The sequence below is a fragment of the Panthera tigris genome, chromosome B2 (genome assembly GCF_018350195.1).
Source record: "Panthera tigris isolate Pti1 chromosome B2, P.tigris_Pti1_mat1.1, whole genome shotgun sequence".
NCBI classification, from domain to species: Eukaryota; Metazoa; Chordata; class Mammalia; order Carnivora; family Felidae; genus Panthera; species Panthera tigris.
This window is the reverse complement of record NC_056664.1, coordinates 116,738,441-116,760,741: the sequence shown is the minus strand read 5'-3', so window position 1 is coordinate 116,760,741 and position 22,301 is coordinate 116,738,441. Positions and strand designations below refer to the sequence as shown.

The 22,301-nt window shown below is 40.5% G+C and overlaps 1 protein-coding gene across 1 annotated transcript in view; it reads left to right on the top strand.

Annotated features, from left to right (window-relative positions):
• Nucleotides 1–528: 528 nt before the first annotated feature.
• Nucleotides 529–22,301, top strand: part of SAMD3 (sterile alpha motif domain containing 3) — a 56,442-nt gene continuing 34,669 nt past the window's right edge. Inside the window, exons 1-5 of the mRNA XM_042987151.1 lie at nucleotides 529–558; nucleotides 816–915; nucleotides 1,593–1,782; nucleotides 5,114–5,221; nucleotides 22,100–22,285. Coding sequence (XP_042843085.1) covers nucleotides 837–915; nucleotides 1,593–1,782; nucleotides 5,114–5,221; nucleotides 22,100–22,285 — 563 coding nt within the window. The 5' untranslated portion in view covers nucleotides 529–558; nucleotides 816–836. The remainder of the gene's footprint in view (nucleotides 559–815; nucleotides 916–1,592; nucleotides 1,783–5,113; nucleotides 5,222–22,099; nucleotides 22,286–22,301) is intronic.

Genomic DNA, 22,301 nt, shown 5'->3' with positions numbered 1-22,301 from the left:
TGCACACTTTGTATGCACACACTCATTTCTGATTATTAACGCACTTAGTTATTTTCCCACTTTGAATTTGCCCAACACGATTTTTTTTTTAAGTTTTCAATCAATGTGCTCATTTTTCCTAGTTATCTTACCAAGCATAAAGTTCTAGCACTGAATAGAATATAGAAGAGTATTAATGGAAGGAAGGAAAGAGACATTCAGATTCTTCTGAGAAATCTGGCTTCTACTTCCTCCTCCTGCTAAAACAAAGTCCTCAGAAACACTACAAGCTAGCTCTCTTTCCTAGCTGGGAACATCAAGGGGTTAAACAATCTTGGTTTGCTAAGAATCTTGTCAGGCTTTTATCTGATCCTTCCTCCCTTCCTCCCTGCCTCCCCTGCCCACCCCTTTTGTAAATGTCAACCACTTCCTTATGAGCCTAGTAGTGGTGAATTTCACACCTTTCTTTTCTTTGTGAAGAAACCTGGGTGTTAATGGTACAGGATTGGGTACCATTGTACGGCTTTGGCTGTCTGTTAGTAAAGCTGAGGGATGCCTGTGGAAAAAAAGTAGGAGAAGGTGAAGAAATTTGAGAAATGAGACTAGGAAATAGGTTCAAACCGGTCTCATTTTTTTAAGAGAGTATTTGTTTTATTAGTAGCTTTTAGATGTGTATTCGGAAAAGAGTAATTTTCAAGAAGCTTAGTATTGAGAGTTTAAGAGTCTGGCAGAGGGAGGAGCTGAGATTAGAGAGCTGATTGGAAAGCAAAATAAAAATAAAAGAACAACAATCAGAGAAAAACTGAAGAATCCTTCTCTGACCTTTTATTCTACAGGTGTATTTACAGGACACAGCAATGGAAACTTGGTCAGTTGATCAGGTCTGCAGTTGGTTGGTGGAGAAAAACTTAGGAGAGCTAGTTCGTAGGTTTCAAGGTGAGTTGTTTACACTTTGAAAAAATCTTAACACAGCAGCCTAAATATTGAGTGTCCTCTATTAACTGCTAATTACTCTCATTGCCTAATGCATGTGAATGGGGGTGTGGAGTCCTTGCAGTAGGGAATTTTCCTTTTTCTACTGACCGTGGTAGAGTTTGCATTTGACCTAGTAGCCAGAGGAGAATGTAGTATTTCAAAAAGAGCTCAAATAAAACAAAGTATTAAGAGTTAAAATACATATTTGATATATGCATTTGGCAATTGCTTGTATCTTTAATGCAGCATGTGTTCTGTTTGGTGTGGGATTTACAAGTTTTGGATATTGCCTGGGTGGTACTAGTAAGAATGATTCTCTGAGAAGATTTTTTTTTTTTTCCTTATAAAAACAATGCCTGTTACAGAGAAATTGGAAGGGGCAGGCCTTAATGTGGAAGTAAAAAGTGTTATCGCGACTCCATGTTCTGAGACTTTCTTAGGAGCAGAGAGCAAGTGGGAATGATGCAGTATCAGTGTTCTATCTTTGTAAAAATAGAGATAATTTTGTAACTTCAGAGGACAGGTTTAAAGGATCCTTTTAACCCCAGATACAATTTTGCTTGTTCAGAGTGCTGTGTGTTATTACAACGCTTTACCAGGCAAGCGTGCAGAAACATTTTTTTTTTTCTTTTTCCCAGAGGAAGAAATAAGTGGGGCTGCTCTTCTAGCACTTAATGATCGGATGGTTCAGCAACTGGTAAAGAAAATTGGGCACCAGGCTGTTCTGATGGATTTAATTACAAAATATAAGCAGAAGAGTCAAAGACTGGAGCCCCCTGGAAGCCCTAGAGAAACAGCCCCTCTCCAGCGAGCAAAAGCTGTCTCACCGTAAGTCTGGTCCTGAATGACCTTCGTGCTGAGGCTGTGCTTTCCCCAAGCACAACGTTTGGGGTTTAAAACTCTGAAAACTGGGACCATTTTCAGCTAGATGGTGTGTACAGTATTTCTAATATCTGCATCAAGGACACTTTCGCAAAGTTTTATGAATCAAGATACTTTTTTTTTTTTTTAATGCGCCACTTTTAAACACTGACTCCAGTTGTTAGGGAAGTCCTGTAAACCGGGCGTTCCTATACAGAAGGCTCTGTAGCAGGTGGTTGAAGTGTCCATACAGCACGAGTGTGAATGGGCTCCTGAAGCTTGGGTCTTAAAACCAGGTTTGGGGAAAGGTATCTCTTACTGTTCCTTTGCTTTTCCTTTGCCAAGGATTTCTTATAGTGACTAATTTATAATCTCCTCTAGAGGCTTGCACGGTATAATTTGCTAAAGACTCTTGCCACAATGAGTTTTCTAATTTCTCCCTAGAATGCTAAATGCTAAGATCACATCCCACAAAAATCATGTAGAAAAAATTGTGGTGCCTTTGAGGTTCAGGGATGGTTTTGTTTGTTTGTTTGTTTGTTTGTTTTTATCACTGACTAATGCAGTGAAAAGGAATGATAGCAGGAATTACAAAATTAAGATGTTCACTTTACAAATCTACGCCCCAGGATCATTTCAAGCATTCTGACTTGTTTTTTTTTCCCCATATTTTGAGACTTTTTGCAGTTTCTAGTATTAAATAATTATTCATTAATTTTTAACAGAAGATTAGATGTTGATGAATACCATTCTATGTCTTTAGTTTTTCAGATCATATCTATAATAATATGTATTCCTGTCTTGTTCTTTGATAGGGAATACAATGTTAGGGAGACGTGGCCTAAGTAACTTTATTTCTAGAATATTTGGTTATTTGGAACATGGAGGGGAAAAGGTAGTCTTGAAGGAATGGTCCATGATCAGCCTGAAGATTCTACCATCTGATTTATTTGAAGGATTTCTCTTAAACGTTCTTTTGACATATCTATGTAAAATCACACTCACAATATGTGACTTTTGATGAAGTTCCCATTGTATGCTTCTATTCCTTTCCAGCAAAGCGTGGGTGTGAACCTCAAACAGCTCACAAAGTAATTCCCAGCATTCTTGGATGAGTTGGACTTTTGAGCTGGAAGTTCCCTTCAGTTGACTGGAATCTTGATATTGCTTTAGGCACAGCTTGGAAGAAAACAGACAGCCTTGTTTCCACTACAAATCAGTTTACAGTGTTCTCTAGTAAATGAGAACTAGCAGGACTTCCAGGAAAGCTGGGCTTAATTCCTGGTTCTACCACTGCCTTGCATTAAGTTAAATGTTGATACTCCTGTTGCTTCTTCTGTAGGTTGTGAAAAGTAATTCAGTACCTAACTTCATGTTAATTCACTGATGTTGGTTGTAACCTAAGCTTTGAGAAAATCTTTCCTCCTTCAAATAGTCTCATTTCTTTGTTAACCTGGTTAAGGAAGCCAGTTTCAAATATTGCCAAGACTTGGAACACTGGTAGTCCAGGGATTTTTGAGTGGGGGCTTTTCACTCTACCCAGGAAGTAGCTTATTCACTTTAAGGATTGGTTAAATTAATCTGGTACAAAACCACAGTTGCTGGTGGGGTTATTGGTTATATTTGGTTTAAACGCTTATTGGCTATATTTGGTTATTGTCAAATATGTTGTCATTTGACAAATGTATTATCACATGGGAATCATGATAATGAAGAGTGGCATGAGAATATGCTATTTAATTAAACCCTTTCAGGAAGTGCCAAATAAAGAAAGGAACTTGGTGCACTAGAAAGAACCCTAAAGCTGGGTATCAAAACACTTGATTTCAGACCTCTCTTCTGATGATAGCTACTCCTCTAACCTTGGAGATTTGCTTGGCTTTTTTAATTTTAATTTTAATTTTTTTGGAGTAAAGATTACTTTTTTAATATGAAATTTATTGTCAAATTGGTTTCCATACAACACCCAGTGCTCATCCCAACAGGTGCCCTCCTCAATACCCATCACCCACCCTCCCCTCCCTCCCACCCCCCATCAAGCCTCAGTTTGTTTTCAGTTTTTAAGAATCTCTTATAGTTTGGCTCCCTCCCTCTCTAACTTTTTTTTTCCTTCCCCTCCCCCATGGTCTTCTGTTAAGTTTCTCAGGATCCACATAAGAGTGAAAACATATGGTGTCTGTCTTTCTCTGTATGACTTATTTCACTTAGCATAACACTCTTTCCAGTTCCATCCACGTTGCTACAAAAGGCCAGATTTCATTCTTTCTCATTGCCACGTAGTATTCCATTGTGTATATAAACCACAATTTCTTTATCCATTCATCGGTTGATGGACATTTAGGCTCTTCCCATAATTTGACTATTGTTGAGAGTGCTGCTGTAAACATGCTTGGCTTTTTTTAGATTCAACTGCAAAATGAAGTGGGCAGAATGAATAATGCTTAAGACTCCTTCTGAAGAGTCTATAGTGGCATTCTATATTGGAGATTGCAGATGGGTTTCGATGTGAGTGCAGATTTCTTTTAGTGGCTGATGGTTGTCTAGTATGTTATGTTGAACAGTATTTGTAGGCCACATCTGGAAAGGATATTTGGCATCCTATTTAGATGTGAGCAAATCATAGGAATATGTACTAGGTAGGAGTATTTACAGTTGCTCTTTGGTTGTTGTTCTTGTTGGAGCTGGTAGAAGAATCACAGGCCGCCGGAAAGTTCGAAAACCGAGCTCAGCTCCCGGCTCTGCTATTCAGTAGCTTGTGGTGGTGAGCAACTTGCTTTTCCTTCTGGGCTTCAGTTGTATCACCCATAAAGGGAGGGAGTTAGTGGACTGTGGTTTGAAAGGTGTTACATTTCACAGATAGTATGCGATCTCCCAAAATGGCAGAGAGTGGAGAAGCAATCGGATGGAGTTAATCACTTTTTTTTTTTTTTTTTTGCAGGCTAAGGATATTAACCCGTAAGGATATGTTCAGTTATCACCATCATTTCAAAGAGGACTAGATTGCTGTAACACTATTTATAAATATGACCAGTTGATGAGAAAAGCATTGTGAAGTGGTGTCAGCCTGCCTCCTGGCACATATGAACCACTGCATGAGATGACTCCAGTGCTCCCGTGTTACTTTAATTTTTTACTTTTTTTCCGTTCTCTTAGTCATACCCCTAACGTGGAGCTTGGAGGTGGACACAGATTATGGTGTCGTTATGGGCTGTCTTCTACCCTCCGAGCTGCCATGAGATCCAGTGGTTGTGGCTCCCGTTGAACAGCTCCTAACCCAACTCTTCTTTCTTGGTGACAGGGATGAACAGTCCTCTAGCCCAGCCAACCGTGGGAAGCACACACCATCTTTCTATCCAGCTGAAAACCTTGATAATGGAGTAATTGACCAAAGAGTACTGAAGCAGAGGTGGGGTTGCTAATTTCTAAACATTTTAGAGCCAAATGATAATATTTGTCTTTATATTTTGAGATTTCATCTGTTTAGATGTATTTCGAAAGTGGAAACTTTTCGTTTTGCTGCAAGGGAATCTTTTATCAAGTGATGAAGAGATTTGGTAAAAGGTGACGATGAAAATTTATGATCTTTACATTGAAAAAGTGAAGTTTTGAGATGATACCAAGCATCTTTCAAGTACATGTTGAGGAGAAAGAAGATTTCTCTGTCATAAACTGGGGTGATTGGCAATAGCCACGAAAACAGAATTTATTTAGTGAACCGTGTCCTCTAGCATATGCCTTTTGTGGAGTCTTTGTTTTGGCTCTGAATTTTGTAGTTGTGGTTGTTTTTAACTTTACTGCTCTTGATGGAGACACTGCTTTGGTAAACACTTCCTTTTATTCCTACGTTGGATTTTATGTGGTAGTGTATTTCAATATATGGGCTACGTTGGAACAAAGGGAAACTATAGACCTAGAGAACTAGACCCAGGAATATGAGAGTCAGACATAGTTCTGGGGGCAGTTGCAGGTAAGATGTGGTGCAAAAGTCATGACAGCCTATACAGCATTTCCGGTTCCTGGTCTATGTGGTTCATGCACTAGTCGTGATGCATATGGTTTTCAGCCACCGACCAGCAAATGTTTTCCTTTAAATGTACTGTCATTGAAGGGAGAAGATGTCAACTTGCGTAGGAGAATAATTAGGCAATAATCAAGCCGGGGTGTGGCCCTTTATAGTTTTCACAAAACTTTTACATTACTAACTTCTTTAGTCCACAGCAGTCTTGCAGGGTGGTCGTTAGTCTCTCTTTTTTGTAAATCAATAAAAAGATTTAGAGAAGTCAAGAGGCTTCTGGAGAGTTTTCCCTAATATGCTATTCTCACCTCAGGCAGGATCTAGGGCCATCAGGACAGGACCTCAGGGGACGAAGGGCTGCAGCCTCAGACCTCAGGTGCCCGGTCCCAGTAATTCCTCAAAGGCAGGAAAAAGCTGCACCTTTGATCAGGAGCGCTTGCAAAATGGGCCTCTGATCTGGGGTGCCCTCTCTGTCCTCTTTCCTTCTTCACTGTCTTCAACCTTGCGTCCCATCCCTGGGCACAGAGACCCCAGCTCCTGAAGATCTCTCAGCGTTAGGGCCCATCGCCTCCTGTCTGGGGTGGTGAACAAGAAGGTGGAAGGCAATGACCTAGGTGAGACTTAGTCCCGATGGTCTTCCTATGGTTCAGAAGGTGTAAATCCATTTTAAAGGTGGCTTCATTCTCCTGCTTTCTGCTCATGGGTGCTTGTTGATTTCAAGGGCTTTCCTTTGATGTGGCTCTGGGTGTATGGACTAAGCCATGAGTTCTCAACTACTCCTTCCGTTAGCTTTAGCCCCCAAAAGCAGCAGCCAGTCCCTTCTATAACTGTTCAGGTGTGAGTAGACAGAAGAGGAGAGATGATTAGACCCAATAGTGCGACCCTAGTACCACGGTGAATCAGTATCCAAATCTGCACGATGGGAATAATAACAATAATACTTTCTTCATGGTACTTTTGTGAGAACCATCATCTAACCATGGATAAAGCCTGCCAAGTGCTGAGCACTGTGGAAACACATGGGAAATACTCAGTGTAGCACAATCACCGCTCCGGGAGCACTGTTCCAGGTAGTATTGCCACTTGCCATAGGACTTTTCTCTCCCTACTTGCTGCCAGTGGGAGGTGAGGACACAACCTTTTATGGGTTCTGTAGGTCTTTTCTCTTTTTCTAGGCCTTCTCGTGACATTTCATCCTCATAATGGTTCTGTGATACCTGCAGGGCACGATGATTATTGCATTTTTTTCACACAGTTGGTCAAAGGAAAACTTCCTGGGCCTCATGGTAATTCTCATTCTTCATAGAACTCGGCAAGGGGGAGAAAGAAACAGACCTGACTGAGAAATGGAAAGAAATAGGAGGGTTTGGAAACCAGAGCCAATATTCCTAGACCTTTTTCTGTAATCAGTAAGTGTCTCCTAAGCTATGTGACTGCCCCTCACTATCCACAAGCACCTCAGATTTACATATGTTCAAAAAATGAACTCGTGTCCCCTGCCTTAGTATGTATTTGAGTGCAAGAGACACAAATCCACTCAAACTAACATAAGACAAGGGGAGTTTATTGTAATAAAAACATTTCACAACACACAAAGGCAAAACATGTAAATTCTCTGGGCCTGGAGGAAGCTGTCCTTGTTCTCACGGAGCCATGCGATGGCCATCTCTGTCTCTGTTCTGCTTTCCTTGTCTGCCTCATTCCCTTGCTTCTCCCTAGGAGGGTGGATTTATCCTACTACTCATGGCTGCTGTGCCGTGTGCAGACTGGCTGGCATATGACTACCTTGCCATAGCACTGACTCCACATTAAATTCTCCCTGAAAACAGCTCAGGTTATCCTAGTCAACTGATTCAGTCTTTCAGTGTTGCTTAGTTCGGCATCCAGGGAAGAGAAACTAAGGGGTCCGGCATGGATCAGCTGTCTCCTCTTGGGCAATCAGTTGTGTTGTGGGTAGAGACAGATTAAAGACAATGTACCTAGTTTAAATATTTCCACTCCAGTTCTGCCCTTTATCTAGAGCCGTGCCTGGCATGGCACAGATTTTCTCCCTTCCCACAGCCTATCTCAGACAGGGGCTCCATCATCCAGCTCAAGGAGCCACCCTTGGCTCAAGGGAGCCACCCTTGATCCTTTCCTCCTGCCCATCTGCCTAGCATGTTATTCATTCAACAGGGGTTGATTAAGGGCTGTTGCATGGCTTTTGTATCAGGCTGTGTTGTTCCCTTCCCTTCCCTACCTGCTCATCTTTGAAGATTCTGCTCAAAATCCCTCTTTTAGAAGAACCTTCCATTTTGTTATTCCAGGCCGGGCAAAGAGCCCTGCATCTGTGTAGTATCCTCTATGTGTCACTTGCTTGACTTTTAAAAGTAGTTAACGGAACTGGTCGCTTTAAAGTCTTTATTCTCTCATTAGACTAAAAGCACCTTCTGGGCAAAGACCATGCCTTATTTGTCGTTATAAACAGCGCTGGCACAGTCCTTGGCACGCAGAGTCTACGTAGGAGTTTTTAAATTGAACTGAAGGTGTGTATGATCCAGTGAAAGACTGCATGTATCTTCGTGGGGCAGGATAAATGTTTGAATAACATCAATTTCTTTTGCGATCTCTTGATACAATTCATACTAAATATGCTGACTTTTTCACAGGGTTCAACTCCAGGAGTTTATAAACCACTTACACATAACAGGCTAGAAAGCTTACATTGTTTGGCTCGAAGGCTTTCGTGAAGCCACGTGCTTTCAAGAGACAGGGAGGGACAGTGGAACAAGTGCCCACTTTGGGCATGCACCAGCTCTAGAATCCTGCCTCCACTTGCTTGCCAGGTGGTCTCGGCACAACAGAGGGTGGGAACATTCACCTGCATGTGTAGTTCGTGAGGTCCAAATGGGATGACATATTCAAGTACCTGGCATCTATTAACACACCGTACAAGGTGGCTGTCATTCTTGTGATATTTTTTCTATGAACACGTGCTTTCCACTCAGATTATTTGCAAACAAGAAGAAAAAGAAGGCTCCAGAGTCAAGCTGTTCACCTGACCTTGGCTAAGTCTCTAATAGAGATGTGTGTGTCCCAGGGAAATACTAGGGTGCGGTGACGTAGTGCAGGTTTTTCTGGTGATAGGTGATGCCACACTCTTGCCTGAATTGCTTAAATTCGCATCTTTGATGCAAGGAAAGGATTATGAGGATCCATCTTAGATGTGCTCGTGACCCTTTGGAAAGAGATTTTTTTTTTCAATGCCATCCTTTGTTTTTCATTTGTACAATTTGCTTCCCTTTTAGTACTTAATAAGGCATAAAATCAAATAAAGAGGTAGAGGTTTCTTAAATGTTACTTTAAAAACACTTTGCTTAAACTTTAAGCATATGTGTGCAGATGTCTTGCTTCTCCCTTAGGGCATAATTATAAATTAGTCATGGTTTCAAGTGTATTTAAAAATCATCTTAATGATTTTTTCCTTGGTCTACATTTCCTTGGAAATGCTCAGTGATCTTACCCATCTGCCTAAGCTCAGTAAAGCAAATGGCAGTGGGTCCACACTTGATGTGTCGTCCGTCGGCTCTATCATTCAGCTCAGATAAGGACACCACGGTCATATGTGCCTCTTATCCAGTGAGCAAAAAAAAAGGAGGTTCAATGAAGCGCACCAAAGGCAACAGGTGATAAATTGTCCCACGTCAGTGGAGCAAGGACCCTTCAGAGGGAAATGCAGGATCGCACCATCTCCCACCACAAGGTATATATAATCTGTACGTAAAGCATCTGTGCTTTCAAAGTATTACATTCTAACTTTAGTCCTTAATTGGAGACTCCCACAGTGCACTGAGACAGTAAATGCTATGAGGAGTCCTATGGACAGAAAACTCATTTCACTTTGTTTGACCCAGAATTCTTTCTCCGTGCAACATCTGTTAATGTTACAAAAAACACCTTAGGAAATACGGACTTAAAGATTTCTTAGCTAAGCCAGCGTTCATTTCATATGTAAATATCTCTGTGCCAGGTAGTTTGTTTAGGCACTGAGGATACAGTAGTGAACAAAGCAGACCAAACCTCCCATCCCACAGTCTAATGGAGAAGAAAAGTAAAAAAAAAAAAAAAAGTGACACTACATTATAATATATTTAAGTGCTATGGAGACCAATAATACAAAGGAAAGGGAGGGGTGGATAGAGAGTGAGTGGCGTGAGTGTGTGTGCGTGTGTGTGCGCACGCGTGTATTCAGGAACGTTCTATCTCAGATAGCACTTTCAGGGAAGTCTTTTGACTTTGACCAGGTGATGCTGGAGCAGAGACTCAAATGAAGCGAGGGATGCTGGCTCACTAAGCTAGAACTTGGTGAGTTTCTTTCAGTGGAGGATATCTGTGGGCCCAGCCAAACAAGAACTACAGAATCAGGGGAAATTGGGCCGTCACACTGATAAATAATTCTCCGACTCCTGCGCATTCCCATTAAATCTAATGTGAAGTCTTTAGAGAGCTAAAGTAAGCTTGAGTTCTAATCTTTTTTCCCTCTTCGTTCAGTCCAAAAGTTACTGAATATACATCATGAGCTAGGTGTTAGGTAGACTGTGGGTGAGGTGGAGGGCAATTTAGTCCTTACGTAGGGGACCTCCGAGTCTAGTGGGCAAGAGATATGGAAGCTAATAACTGCAATATTGGGAAAGGGATGGAGAAGTAGAAATTCACAGGGTACAGAAATAGCACAAAAGAGGGAGAAATAGGACTTCCAGGGAAGTGAGTATGGAGAAGCCCTCTGTGGGGATTTTGGACGCTGACTAGAAACTTATCTAAAGGAAAATAGGGCAGGAAAGGAAAAGGACATTCAGAGCAAAGCAAACAGCACGCACCAAGGTACAAACACCTGAAATCGTATAGGGACTTCTGTGGAGTCGGTAGTTTGGGACAGTGAGAGGTAGCAGTGGAGACAATGGAGTTGGTGGAGATGGTAAGAGGTGCCATTCAAGAGGTAAGGAGGTTCCAGGCTGTGTCCATGAACAGAGCAACTGTATATTAGGTTCACCTGCAAGATTTAAGCAAAATATATCAGCGCCCTAGACCACTGCTTCTCAAGCTCTTCTCTACTTGAAAATCACCTGGGCGTTTTGTTAAAATGCAGATTCTGATTTAATAGGTCAGGAGTGGGGCCTGAGAGTCAGCATTTCCAATAAGTTTCCAGGGAATGCCAGCGCGAAGAGCCACTCTTGAGTAGCAAAGCACTAGACCAACAAGAATTTCTGGTGACGATTTGGGGTGCCTACGTGGCTCAGTAGGCTAAGCGTCTGACTCTTAGTTTCAGCTTAGGTCATCATTTTACAGTTGGTGAGTTCAAGCCCCATTTGGGCTTCATGCTGACAGCACAGAGTCTGCTTGGGATTCTCTCTCTCCTTGGTCTCTGCCCCTCCCCTGCTTGCTCTGTCTCTCTCTAAAAAAAGAAAAAAAAAAGAAGAATTTCTGGTGATGTACAAGAGGCTAAATGTTTGTGTCCCCCCACATTTCATATGCTGAAACTCCAATCCCAATGTGATAGTATTTGGAAGTGGGGCTTTGGGAGGCAGTTAGGTCATGAAGGTGAATTCCATCTCATAGATGGATTAGTGCTCTTGTAAGAAGAGGCCAGAGAACTTGCTGGCTCTCCTTCCATCATGTGAGGACAAGACAAGAAGACTGCTTTCTGTAAACCAGGAAAAGGGAAATCACCAAGAACCGAGCTGTGCCAGCACCCTGATTTCACACTTCCAGCCTCCTGAGCTGGGAGACATAAATGTTTGTTGTTCAAGCCGCCCAGTCTAATTTGTGACAGCAGCCCGAACAAAGACAGGGTGGGACCTGTGATTCAGTATTTTTTAAAGTTACACACACAATTCTAATATATAATGAGAATTGAAAACTAGTGCTATGGATTACAGAGGTGTTTCATCATGTATTGAGGTAGTGATATAGAGAAGGGACTGGAGAAGCATGAAAGAAGGAAGATGCTAGGGTGAAGTTTAAGCAAGAGATGGTGAAGGTCCAAACTAAGACAGTGGTAATAGAGAAAATGATATTTAAATAGAAAATCAAGAGGACTTGATTAATTAATGCAGGTGGAGGGAAGAGTCTTGCTAGGTGGTAAGTTTTTCCTTGTATTTCAGAGCCTGAAATAATGGTGATGCCATATCCAAATTATGGCAGAATTGCATTGTGAAGGAGATACTTACCAGTTTATTCAATAGAATTCAATGGAGTGAAGAAAAATAGATAAGTCCAGAGCTTCTTCTTACTACTTTACATATTAACATTACATGGAAGTACACACCTGATGGGAGTGAGCCTGAACGCCAGTTCAATAACACAGCCTGTCAAAGAGAGGGACTCACTATCTTTGTTCAGAATTGTCTACATTCCTCAGTGAGCCACCGAATGCCCTGAACTACTGTGACAGTGACAAATCAGGTTACCTGAATCCTTACAAATGTAAAACTGTGATCTTTATGAAGCTCCCATAGTAGAGGAATTGGTCAACCCCAGGCTAGATGAGCAGGTGAACAGGGCTGCTGGGAGAAGACCAAGTCACTAAAGGTCTTGCCCAAGAGGCACACGAAACAAGCACTCTGATCAGATTTGAGGAGTGAAATTTGCACACTACTCTGCACACCGCCCCCCCCCCCAAAAAAAGATGCTCTAAGGACATGACATATATTGTTCTCTGGGAGGTCCGGATCCAAAGGTCTAGTCGTATGAAGGTGGATTTTTTAAAAAGCTGCCCTGGATCCACTCAATCCTAAGTGATCATATTTTGACACTTCTAAACTACAAAATAGTAGTACTGAACCATTTTGCAACAACTAAGTAGGTAATGTCTCATTAATTTTGCTTATGTATGAAAGAGGAACAAAAATGAAAACAGGACTCACGCATGATAGTTCTGAGACCTATTTATGGTTTTCGTGACTATCATGCTAGTAAGCATAAATATTGAAAGTATAAGCTAGAAGTTCCTGGATTTTTGTAGGGCTGCCAATACCAAGAGGAATTGGATAATAGGAAGACATAAACTAATTATTTATATTGGCTTCTTTTTGTGATTAGTCAAGGCCCCAAAGGCTCCTGGGTCTTTGACACTCACACTGGCAGCCAAAGACAGGGAGAATTTGAGAGGAGTGTGTCTACACCACAGCACATGCCTGATGCCATTCACATCTCTACCCCCTTTTTGTATCTGGGTATGTGTTCACACATGCACTTCAGAAACTAAATTCTTCTGGAAGACTCACGGATTAAATGGCAGACGTGAAAGCCCGCCACTATAACACATAAATTAAAAGCAAACATCAAAATGCTGAGAGTGTGGAGCAAGCTTTTTCTGAATTAGTGGTAGGTACCATCAGTTCCGGCAACAAAAGAACATTTCCGTCACAGTCCATGTATGTCTTGCAGTGACACTGTTCACTGTTTTCAGAGGTGGCGTCTCACTTTGCTCATTGGCATGTGCCTCTTTAGGGAGTTTTGCCAAACTTTTTGTTCATCTTGTGTTCTTAGCAGGGGAAAGTCTTGCCTAGGTAAAGTAAAGCGGGCAATTGCCAGAGTACTGGCATAGAACACAGAGCAATATTTCTGTTTAACTTGTAGCTAGGTCAAATATGATCACTATTTTGAAGATATATATTGTAACATCCTTTTCTTTTCTAGGCTAAAGTGATAGCAGTTTCTTTAAACAGATATCTAAGCTGCTATAGCTTCCTCCCTCTTCTTCTATGTTCCAAAAACATTTAAGCTTTTAGATGTTGCTGTGGTTACGTGCATTTAGTTTCAGAGTTGATCATGTAACACAGGGCTTGCCAATCTATACCATTCTCAGTGGATAAAGTCTGTAAGCTTGGGTGAGGAGAAGAAGAAAATGAAAATGAGATCTCAAAATAAAATGGTTTGTGGGACACAATCTTTCAGTCCAGTCCCTGGAAAGCATTGCAATTGTCACAACTTTCTTTTCCCATGATGGCAGTACTACCCCTGTGCTACTTCAGATGTGAAGACCAAGCCCTTTGGCCTGAATGGCCATTCTTCACAGCCACGTGATCCAGTTGTCCTTGGTTCTTTTTTCTGGAGGACCAGAAAGCTATACTATTTTATAAAATTAGAAAAGCATCACAGTCCCTGAAGTAGTAGATTATCTCTAAATAGATGCTCCTGGAGAAAGGTGCCATTTGTTCTCTGAAGTTTAAGATAGCAGGGATGATACATGAAATGACTATGGCTCCAAAAGTCAACCAGGATTCAGATGAGTGTGATGGGAAGTCTGCCCCTGGTTCTGTAGCGAAGCCACATGGGATGCAGCTGAAGCTTGGTGAGACACTGAGAAAGTTCCTTTTTGGGAGGCTTACCTGGGGGGTGGGGGAGGAGAGGACATTGATCATTTTGCAATTCTCCCCAGCCAGTCTAATTCTTGGATACCTTTTGTGCATACAGAAGACTCCACTCCAATCCCAGATCTGCCTCTCTAGCATTTGGGTCCCACTGGTTTCCATATCTCAAACATAAGGACTTAGTGATGTGGCACTTCTTTTTTCTGGCACATTGGCTTGATGCCTTGCTAGTCAATGGTTCCTTTGAGGTAGGGGGGCTGTTTTTAATATAACAGAACTCTCCTTCTGGAAAGATGGCGATTTTATGTGTGAAAACAAAAATGTATGGAACTAAAGACCGTCTTTATCTGTCATAGAATATTACATTTAATATTTTGTATCTCTTTCAAACGTTCCTAAATCTTTTACATTTTTGTTACAAACTGTTCCACTCAGCAAATTCATAGGGAAATCAAAACAGATGAGGAGGCAAGACTTAGTTGAGTACCCATGGGGCCAACATTGGACGAGGCCATGTGGGGGATTCAGATAAGGGAGACTACCTGAGAGCCAGGAGAATGGAGGAGAGTTCACCATAAGTGCTTAAGATGAGTCTAGGAGTATGAGGAAAGCTTAGGGATTTCTGGGTGAAAGAAGCAACTACTGATACATGTATAGTGTGTTCTGAAAATATAGAAGGCTTGATTTTTGGCTGGATCTGAGAATTCACATGGGATAATAGCTGATAATAAGATAGCACAAAATTGGACCATGTTATGAATTGTCCTAAGTATTAAGTATGATGAATTCAAATTTGGGATGTTAAGAAGTTACACACCATGAATTTTGCTTTTGTTTATAGAATCTAAAAACCTTATCACCTGCTTTATTTGTGGAGATAAGTAAAGGGAGAATGGAAAATTTCTTTAAAAATGAGAGTCCACTAAATTGGAAGCAAAAGCTTTGGACTCTTGAGATGTTTTAATTCACAAAGAAATGCTGACACTTTTTGGTCTGGAGGTTCAAGAGTTTACAGTCTCCCTAAAGCAAGAGTGTCTGCTTTCATGGGGATAAAATAGCTGCCAACACTCAATGGCTGTAAATGGGGTTTTTATTGCAGGGAATAGTTCCAGGTTTTTCCTTCCAAACATACATTTTTTACATTCAAATATGTTAATAAATCATAGTTATTTTCCTCTTCTTGGAGAGTTCCAGGAACCCACAGGGCTGATAATTTAAGAATAGGCCCGGCTCAGGCTGCCCTTAGAAATAGGACTATTCTCAGCAAGACCAGATACTGGAGATGCTCTTGGTCGAAGAGATAAACACAGCACATTGGGTCCCTGATGGCCTATCTACCGTGTTCAATGCATAGTGCATGATGGCTAGGGACAGGAGAATCCTGAATCACCCGTGTCACTTAACATGTGGGTTACCTTGTAAGGAAAAAGGAAGATTATCATGCCTATAACAACTGGGAAAAGGGTGAAGTTCACATGATGAATCACAAAAGGCAAAACATCTAGTACAGTCAGGTATCACAGGCAAAGTTTCAGCTTTCCCATACACTTGGTCTTTAAACTATGGGACTTGTAGATTTGCAGTGAAACTTCCACAGTGGCTTCTGTCTAATCCCAGCAATCTTTCAATACCTGAGGTTTTTTTAAATTCCTTAACACATTGGGAATAGTCCCTAGAAATGTTAGATTCTTGAGTGTTTGGACTGCACGTGGCTTATACGTGATGTGCAGTTATCAGATCACATCACATGATGTACAGTTATCAGATCACGTAAACCCAGAGACAGCTGAGCTCCTCTGTAGATTCCAGTCATAGCAACAAAGACAGGTAACCAGTGAGTGTTTCTTCAGAATAAACTGCTCCAAAAGATAACAGTAGAAGTGGTAGCCCAAGTGTTCATCAAATTAAGGCAAAATTTGTTATATGATTAGGACAAACGTAGGAGGCCAGCAACAGTCCACTGTCCATGCAATATGTTTCTTGTCCAGCTCTGTTTTGTGTTTATACATCTTGTTTGTCTTCTCTCTAGAGACAGTAGTCCTGGGTATCCGCTTTATTATCATGGCAGGGCAACTGAGTCCTAGGAAGGGCTTCTCCATAGGAACCCAGGAGCCTGGCAAGCTACAGAGAGATGTTACTTTTGAATAGCCTCATTGACAGCTTTCTTAAGGTGTCCTGACCTCAGATAGACAGGTATGAATTGGCATAGTTTGATATGGTCATTCAATCAGACCAGGATCCAGGGGCCTAGAACTTGAGTTGCTTCTTTTTCTTGGGCATAGTTACCGTGTCAATCAAGACTGGTTTAATGTACTGGGTACCTGGGTTATGTCTTGGGTCAAAGAGCACTTGGAAGTCATTAGCCAGCTCTTTCTGGCTCTTCTACAGATTGACATGACGATATCAGTGTTTATGTAAAATTAGATAGAAGGTCAAAAGGAGAATGTTTTATGACTATCTAAGGGGATAAAATATGGCAACATGGAATTTAAAAAGTGAACTATTACCATATTTTTTTTCAATCTATTTTCTCCTTATGTTTTTTGGACTGGATTATTTCTACTGTTCTGCCTTCAAGCTCACTCTATATAGGGAGTATATAATATATAACCTCCGTTCTACTGTTAATCCTAGCTAGTACATTTTTTTTATTTCAAATTTTGTAATTTCCTCTTCTAAAATTTCTGTTTGGTTCTTTTTAATAATTTCTATTTCACTGCTAAAATGTCCTACTATTTAAATCATTCAAGCACATTTTCCTCTAAGTCATTGAACATTGTTATGCTAGCTATTTTAAGGTCCTCATCAACATCTGGATTATCTCAACATCATACTCTGTTAATTGCATTTACTCTTGAAAATGAGTCACACTTTTCTGGGACTTTGTTTATGTCACATAATTTTGGATTATATCCTAGACATTGTGAATGTTACAGTGTGGAGACTCTTGATTCTGGCTTATTCACCTGAAGAGTGTTGATTGTTGGTTAGTTTGTTTTAGCAAAACAACAAAATTTGTTGGGCTCACATTTAAAACTGTCTCTTGGGGATCGGCTCAAATCCAAGTTTAGTTCTCTTATTTGCAATGGAGTTATGCACATGTGTGGTTCCAGATCAGCCAGAGATTTGGACCGTTTAGACACAAAATTTGTAGTTCCCTCTCATTAGATGTTTCCTTTCTGAGACTCTCCTCTCCCTTTCCAGAGATGAGGTTGCCCAAACTCTGCCCACTAATTCAGCAGTCCAGAAAGATGGTGGGTTTGCTCTTAGAGTTTTAGCAGCACTGCCTGAGGCCTGCCTTCAGGCCAAAAGTCATAAAAAGGAAATTCATTCCATGTCTTCTTTTTTTTTCCAAGTGTAGACTCCTCTTCAGAATCTGCCTGTTTTTTTTTTTTTTTTTTCTACTTGCCAGTGTTTTCAATTCATTTTTGTTTGCTTGTTTATTTGCTTTTGTATTTTGTCTAGTGCTAATAGTTATTATTCGAGGGATAGCCGGTTCAGTGTGAGCTAATTAGGCCATTCCAGAAGCAGAACTCTGCTGGTCAATTGCTGAAGTAGCCCACATTTGAATGCCTGGGTAAATGTAGTAACATGAACAATGGAGAGAAGTAGGCAAATACAAGAGATAAGATATAGGGAAATTTTCATGATACCCAGATGTAAAGAATTAAGATGAAAAAGACAGTGAAGTGTTAAGTCTGAGCTGCTAAGAGAAAGCGATACAATGAAAGAAACATGGAAATTGGAATGGTGTCTTAGCTCAGCTGCCATAATTAAATAGACTGGGTGGTTTAAAAACCAAATTTGTTTCTTACATTCTGGAGGCTGGAAAGTCCAAGATCAAGGTGTCAGCCAATTTCTGGTGAGAGCTGTCTTCCCGGCTTGCAAATGGCCAATATGATGGAGAAAGAGAGTGTGCTCCCTGATGTCTCTTCTTATAAGAACACTAATCCTATATAACAGGGGCTCATTTAACCTTAATTATTTCTATAAAAGTCCTCTCACCACAGCGTCATTGGGAATTAGGGCTTCAATTGTATGAATGTTGGTGGGAGAGACACAATTCAGTCTACAGTAAATGGAAAACTGGTTTTGAAATGAAAAGATTATAAATCATTTTGGACATGTTGAGTATGAAATGAATAATGTACAAGTTGCTGGAGGTGGAGGGCAAAGCATGGAAGAGATTATTGAGTTCTTGGAGAAACGGGAAGAGGGGAAGCAAGTAAAATAGCGTCTAGGAAAATGAGAACGAAAACAGGACTGTGAAAAAGTGGTCAATTGTACTACATGTGGTTAGAAAGATCTTGAAAAAGCCATTGCCTGAAGGTCCTGAATTTGTAAATTAGGAAATCATTATCAATTTTCAAGGAGGCAGTCTTAATAAAGAGATTGGGAGGAGGTTAATGTGCAAGAGATTAAGGAAAGGCATGATGGGAGTGATATGAGGGACATATTGGGAGCATAAATGGTGAGTTGGATTACCAGGGTAGCAAATGCAGTGAGGAACCGCTGAAAGGTTAGATATATTGTTGAGACCGAAGTGAATTCAGCCATGCTCAGATAACCACTCCTTTCAGTTGACCACATTCATCCTCCCATCAAAGTCGTTGTGCATTAACTCTACTAAGCAAAATTATATATATTGGAGATAAAAGAAATGGTCCCTGTCCCCGGATAACACATACGCCTTTTTTGCTCACTTCCAAGGCTCAGTCTCTGTCTTCTGTGCATTGAAATTTTTCCTTAGAGAGCTGGAGCTCAACTTGACCTGTTCTTAATACAGCTATCTTCCTTCCCATAGGTGAGCCCCCTACTGTCTGCAAAATTAGATGATTTTTCACCCCAAAGTTAAACAACATTTCAAAACCAATGAACTTTCTTTCATGAGAACCTCATTTCATAATTTTTTAAAATTAATGCATATTGCAGTGATGATATTGCCATTTATCAAATGTGTCGACTTAATTGGAAGTTTTTTTATTACAAAATAAACTCTACATATAAACTCTTTAGTGCAATAGACTTTGATTCACTTAGACTGGGATCATTCCTAGCCACTAACATTGTCTTAAAAGTCTTATAAGCTTTTCAGTTGATTTTATTGCATACCCAGGATTGAGATCTGTTGGATCAGAGGTCTTTTGTTTTGTGGTGTTTTGTTGACAAGCCCTGGCACTGAGGTGGGGATAGAAGTATTAGTGTCCGCTCAGTTTGGGATTGCTTTCTGCTCTTTGCACTTGCTTTAGGGTGACTTCCACTGGTATTCTGCTCAACTCTGCCTCAATAAAGATATTACGAATAATCTTAACCTCACAGTAAAGATTTTTTTTTTTTTGGTTCAATGAAAATATGAATGGGAAACGATTGCGCCGTTATCTGCTTCTAAATTAAAGTGTGTTTTTCTTTTTTCTTTTTATTTTATAAAAATATTTATTTGCTTAATTTGAGAGAGAGACACACACACTTGCACACTCACACTCAAGTGAGGGAGGGGCAGAGACAGGGAGAGAGAGTGTCTGGGCTGACGCTATCAGCCCAGAGCCCAACTCAGAGCTCAATCCCATGAACCACAGGATCATGACCTGAGCCGAAACCAAGAGTCAGACGCTTAACTGACTGAGCCACCCAGGTGCCCCTAGAGTGTATTTTAAATTTCTGATGAGTCCCTTTACTTGTGTAATACTTGTCTGGATTTGTATTAGATCGCTTAACTTGTATTCCCCTCACTTCCAGAATACCTTGTTAAATCGCTTCAATGTAAAGAAAACAAAATGATGCCTCTGATTTTGCCTAAGAATGCTATTAAAAGCAAGATGTAATACCTAGCTTTGGTAGAGCTTGCATATACCTAGCGACAATTAGGGCATTTGACAAAAATAATACCGTGGTATATAGTCCCTACCCTTATTTTGAAGAAAAGAGACATATAGAAAAAAATATATAGAACAAGAAGGTAAAAATTGTAGCAAGCCTTATCTGCTAGCATTGGAATCCTGAAGCTACCCTCTGATGCAGTACTAAACAAGAGATCACAACCTGAAAAGCCCAAAGATGTCATGCAGCTACTTTAGCTACCAGAAACTCCTGGGGCAAAGGAGATAGAATGTACTGAAACCAGGTTTAACACCTGCACAGTTACAGCACCTTTTAAAAACTTAGGGAAGGCACAAAATACAGCAAATAAAACTTGCCTTACTTTACACTCTTGGTCTGAGTGGGTAAGGGAGAGATCATGGGAAAAAGAAACAAGTTGTTACAATAGGAAAGGAAATCAGGATTATAGAAGAGTAATTGGCATACCATAGACACCCCCCCTCCACTCCCCCAGTTACTTTTGGTTAAATGATTGAATGAAATGAGAGAAAAACATACTGGAAATAGTTTGGGCTGAAGCACAAATGTCATCTGGGATTTGCCTGGTGCTGCGTTGGATCAAGTATTAAATTATCCATGTGCTTATTTCTGCCAGGACATATTTTCACCACTGATACAGGACTGCCAAAGAGGGGAAACAAGGAGAGAGCTTATCATGAAAAGAGAGGAGAGTGCTTTCTCCTCTTTTCTTTATTCTCCATGCTTCATTATAGCTCATGCACTTTTATAATATATGACCTCACATTCTAAAGGAAGCCCGGCCTTTCAAAACTCATCAGAAGTTTGTTTGGACTGCTAAGGATTCCATGAGCGTGCCAGAAAATAAATCTACTTAGGCTGATTCAGGAAATCCTTCTGTTCTTTGTCTTCTACTTGGCTCGCCTCTCCTACTTCACTTCCATCCCAAAGCAAGCCTGTTGCCCCTGATAAGTTGTGTGGAAATTTTCCTATAGATTCTTCTTTTTACACACTTAATGTTCAGTTACTGACTTTAGGGTTTTCAAGTGGTTCTCATATTTAATTCTATAAATAACTTTATTGGAGTATCGTTTACATAACATGAAGTTCATCTATTTAAAATATACAGCTCAGTTAACTCTAGCACATTTGTACAGGTGCACAGTCATTGTCACAGTCCATTTTGGAACACTTCCATCCCCCTGAGTAACTCCCCTTGCACCCCTCTGCCATCAGTCCCCACTCCAACCTGCAGCCCCCGGTAAACACTGATGAGCTTGATTTGGTTTCTGTAGCTATAGTTTTCTGTAGCCTTTTGTAGAAACTTCATCTGAATGTAAGTATCTGACATGTACTTTTAATTCAGAAACTACGCTTACCTTATTAGAATAGCCAAAGACTGGGGTGCCTCAGCCAACTCTTGATTTTGGCTCAGGTCATAATCCCAAGGTTGTGGGACTGAGTCCCTGTCGGGCTCTGTGCTGAGTGTGGAGCCTGCTTAGATTCTCTCTCTCTCTCTCTCTCTCTCTCTCCCCTCTACCCCTTTCATCAGCTCACTCTTCCTCTCTCTAAAAAGAAAAAAATAGATAAAATTAAATTAAAAAATAAAAATAGATTTAAAAAGTAGCCAAAGACCAACTAAATTAAGTGGATCCTGTATTTCACTACAAACAGTAACAGAATAAATTAATTAGAAGAACTTTCTTAATCAGGCACCAAGACTTTATTTGTGTGCCTCTTTTGCTTTGCTGAGTTGCAGCTTACTCTCTTTTAGTTGGTATCTTGTTCAATTTTGAGCTATGCATCACATATCTTCAAGATATGTGGTTCAATCTTCTTTCCAACTTTAGGCTTTATTCCACAGTCTATTTTATTAAGATATTTTTCCCCCAGAACTACAAATTATTTATGTGTGTGCAAAGGGAAAGAAAACAGAGATAGCTAATGAGACCTCCCAGACATTTGTGGATAGATGAACGGGTGTGAGAAGGATTGATTAATTCCACATTTCTTGGGATGTAGAGAATTCATAAGTTGCATCTATTTGAAATAGAATTTCACTCTGTGTGTTTTTATTTAACAGAAGGAATGTGAAACATGTTCTAGCAAGGAATAAAGCATTGCAATGGACTAAGTCGTATGTTTTACCAGAGTTTCCCTATGATGTCAAGTGCATGTTAGCAGAACAAAAGTGTCCCGATCACAGCATGAGGATAAGGATCATTGAGTTTCTCCAGGCCGACATGACTAAGTATCTGGAAGGCTCACTGTGAGTAATAATAGGC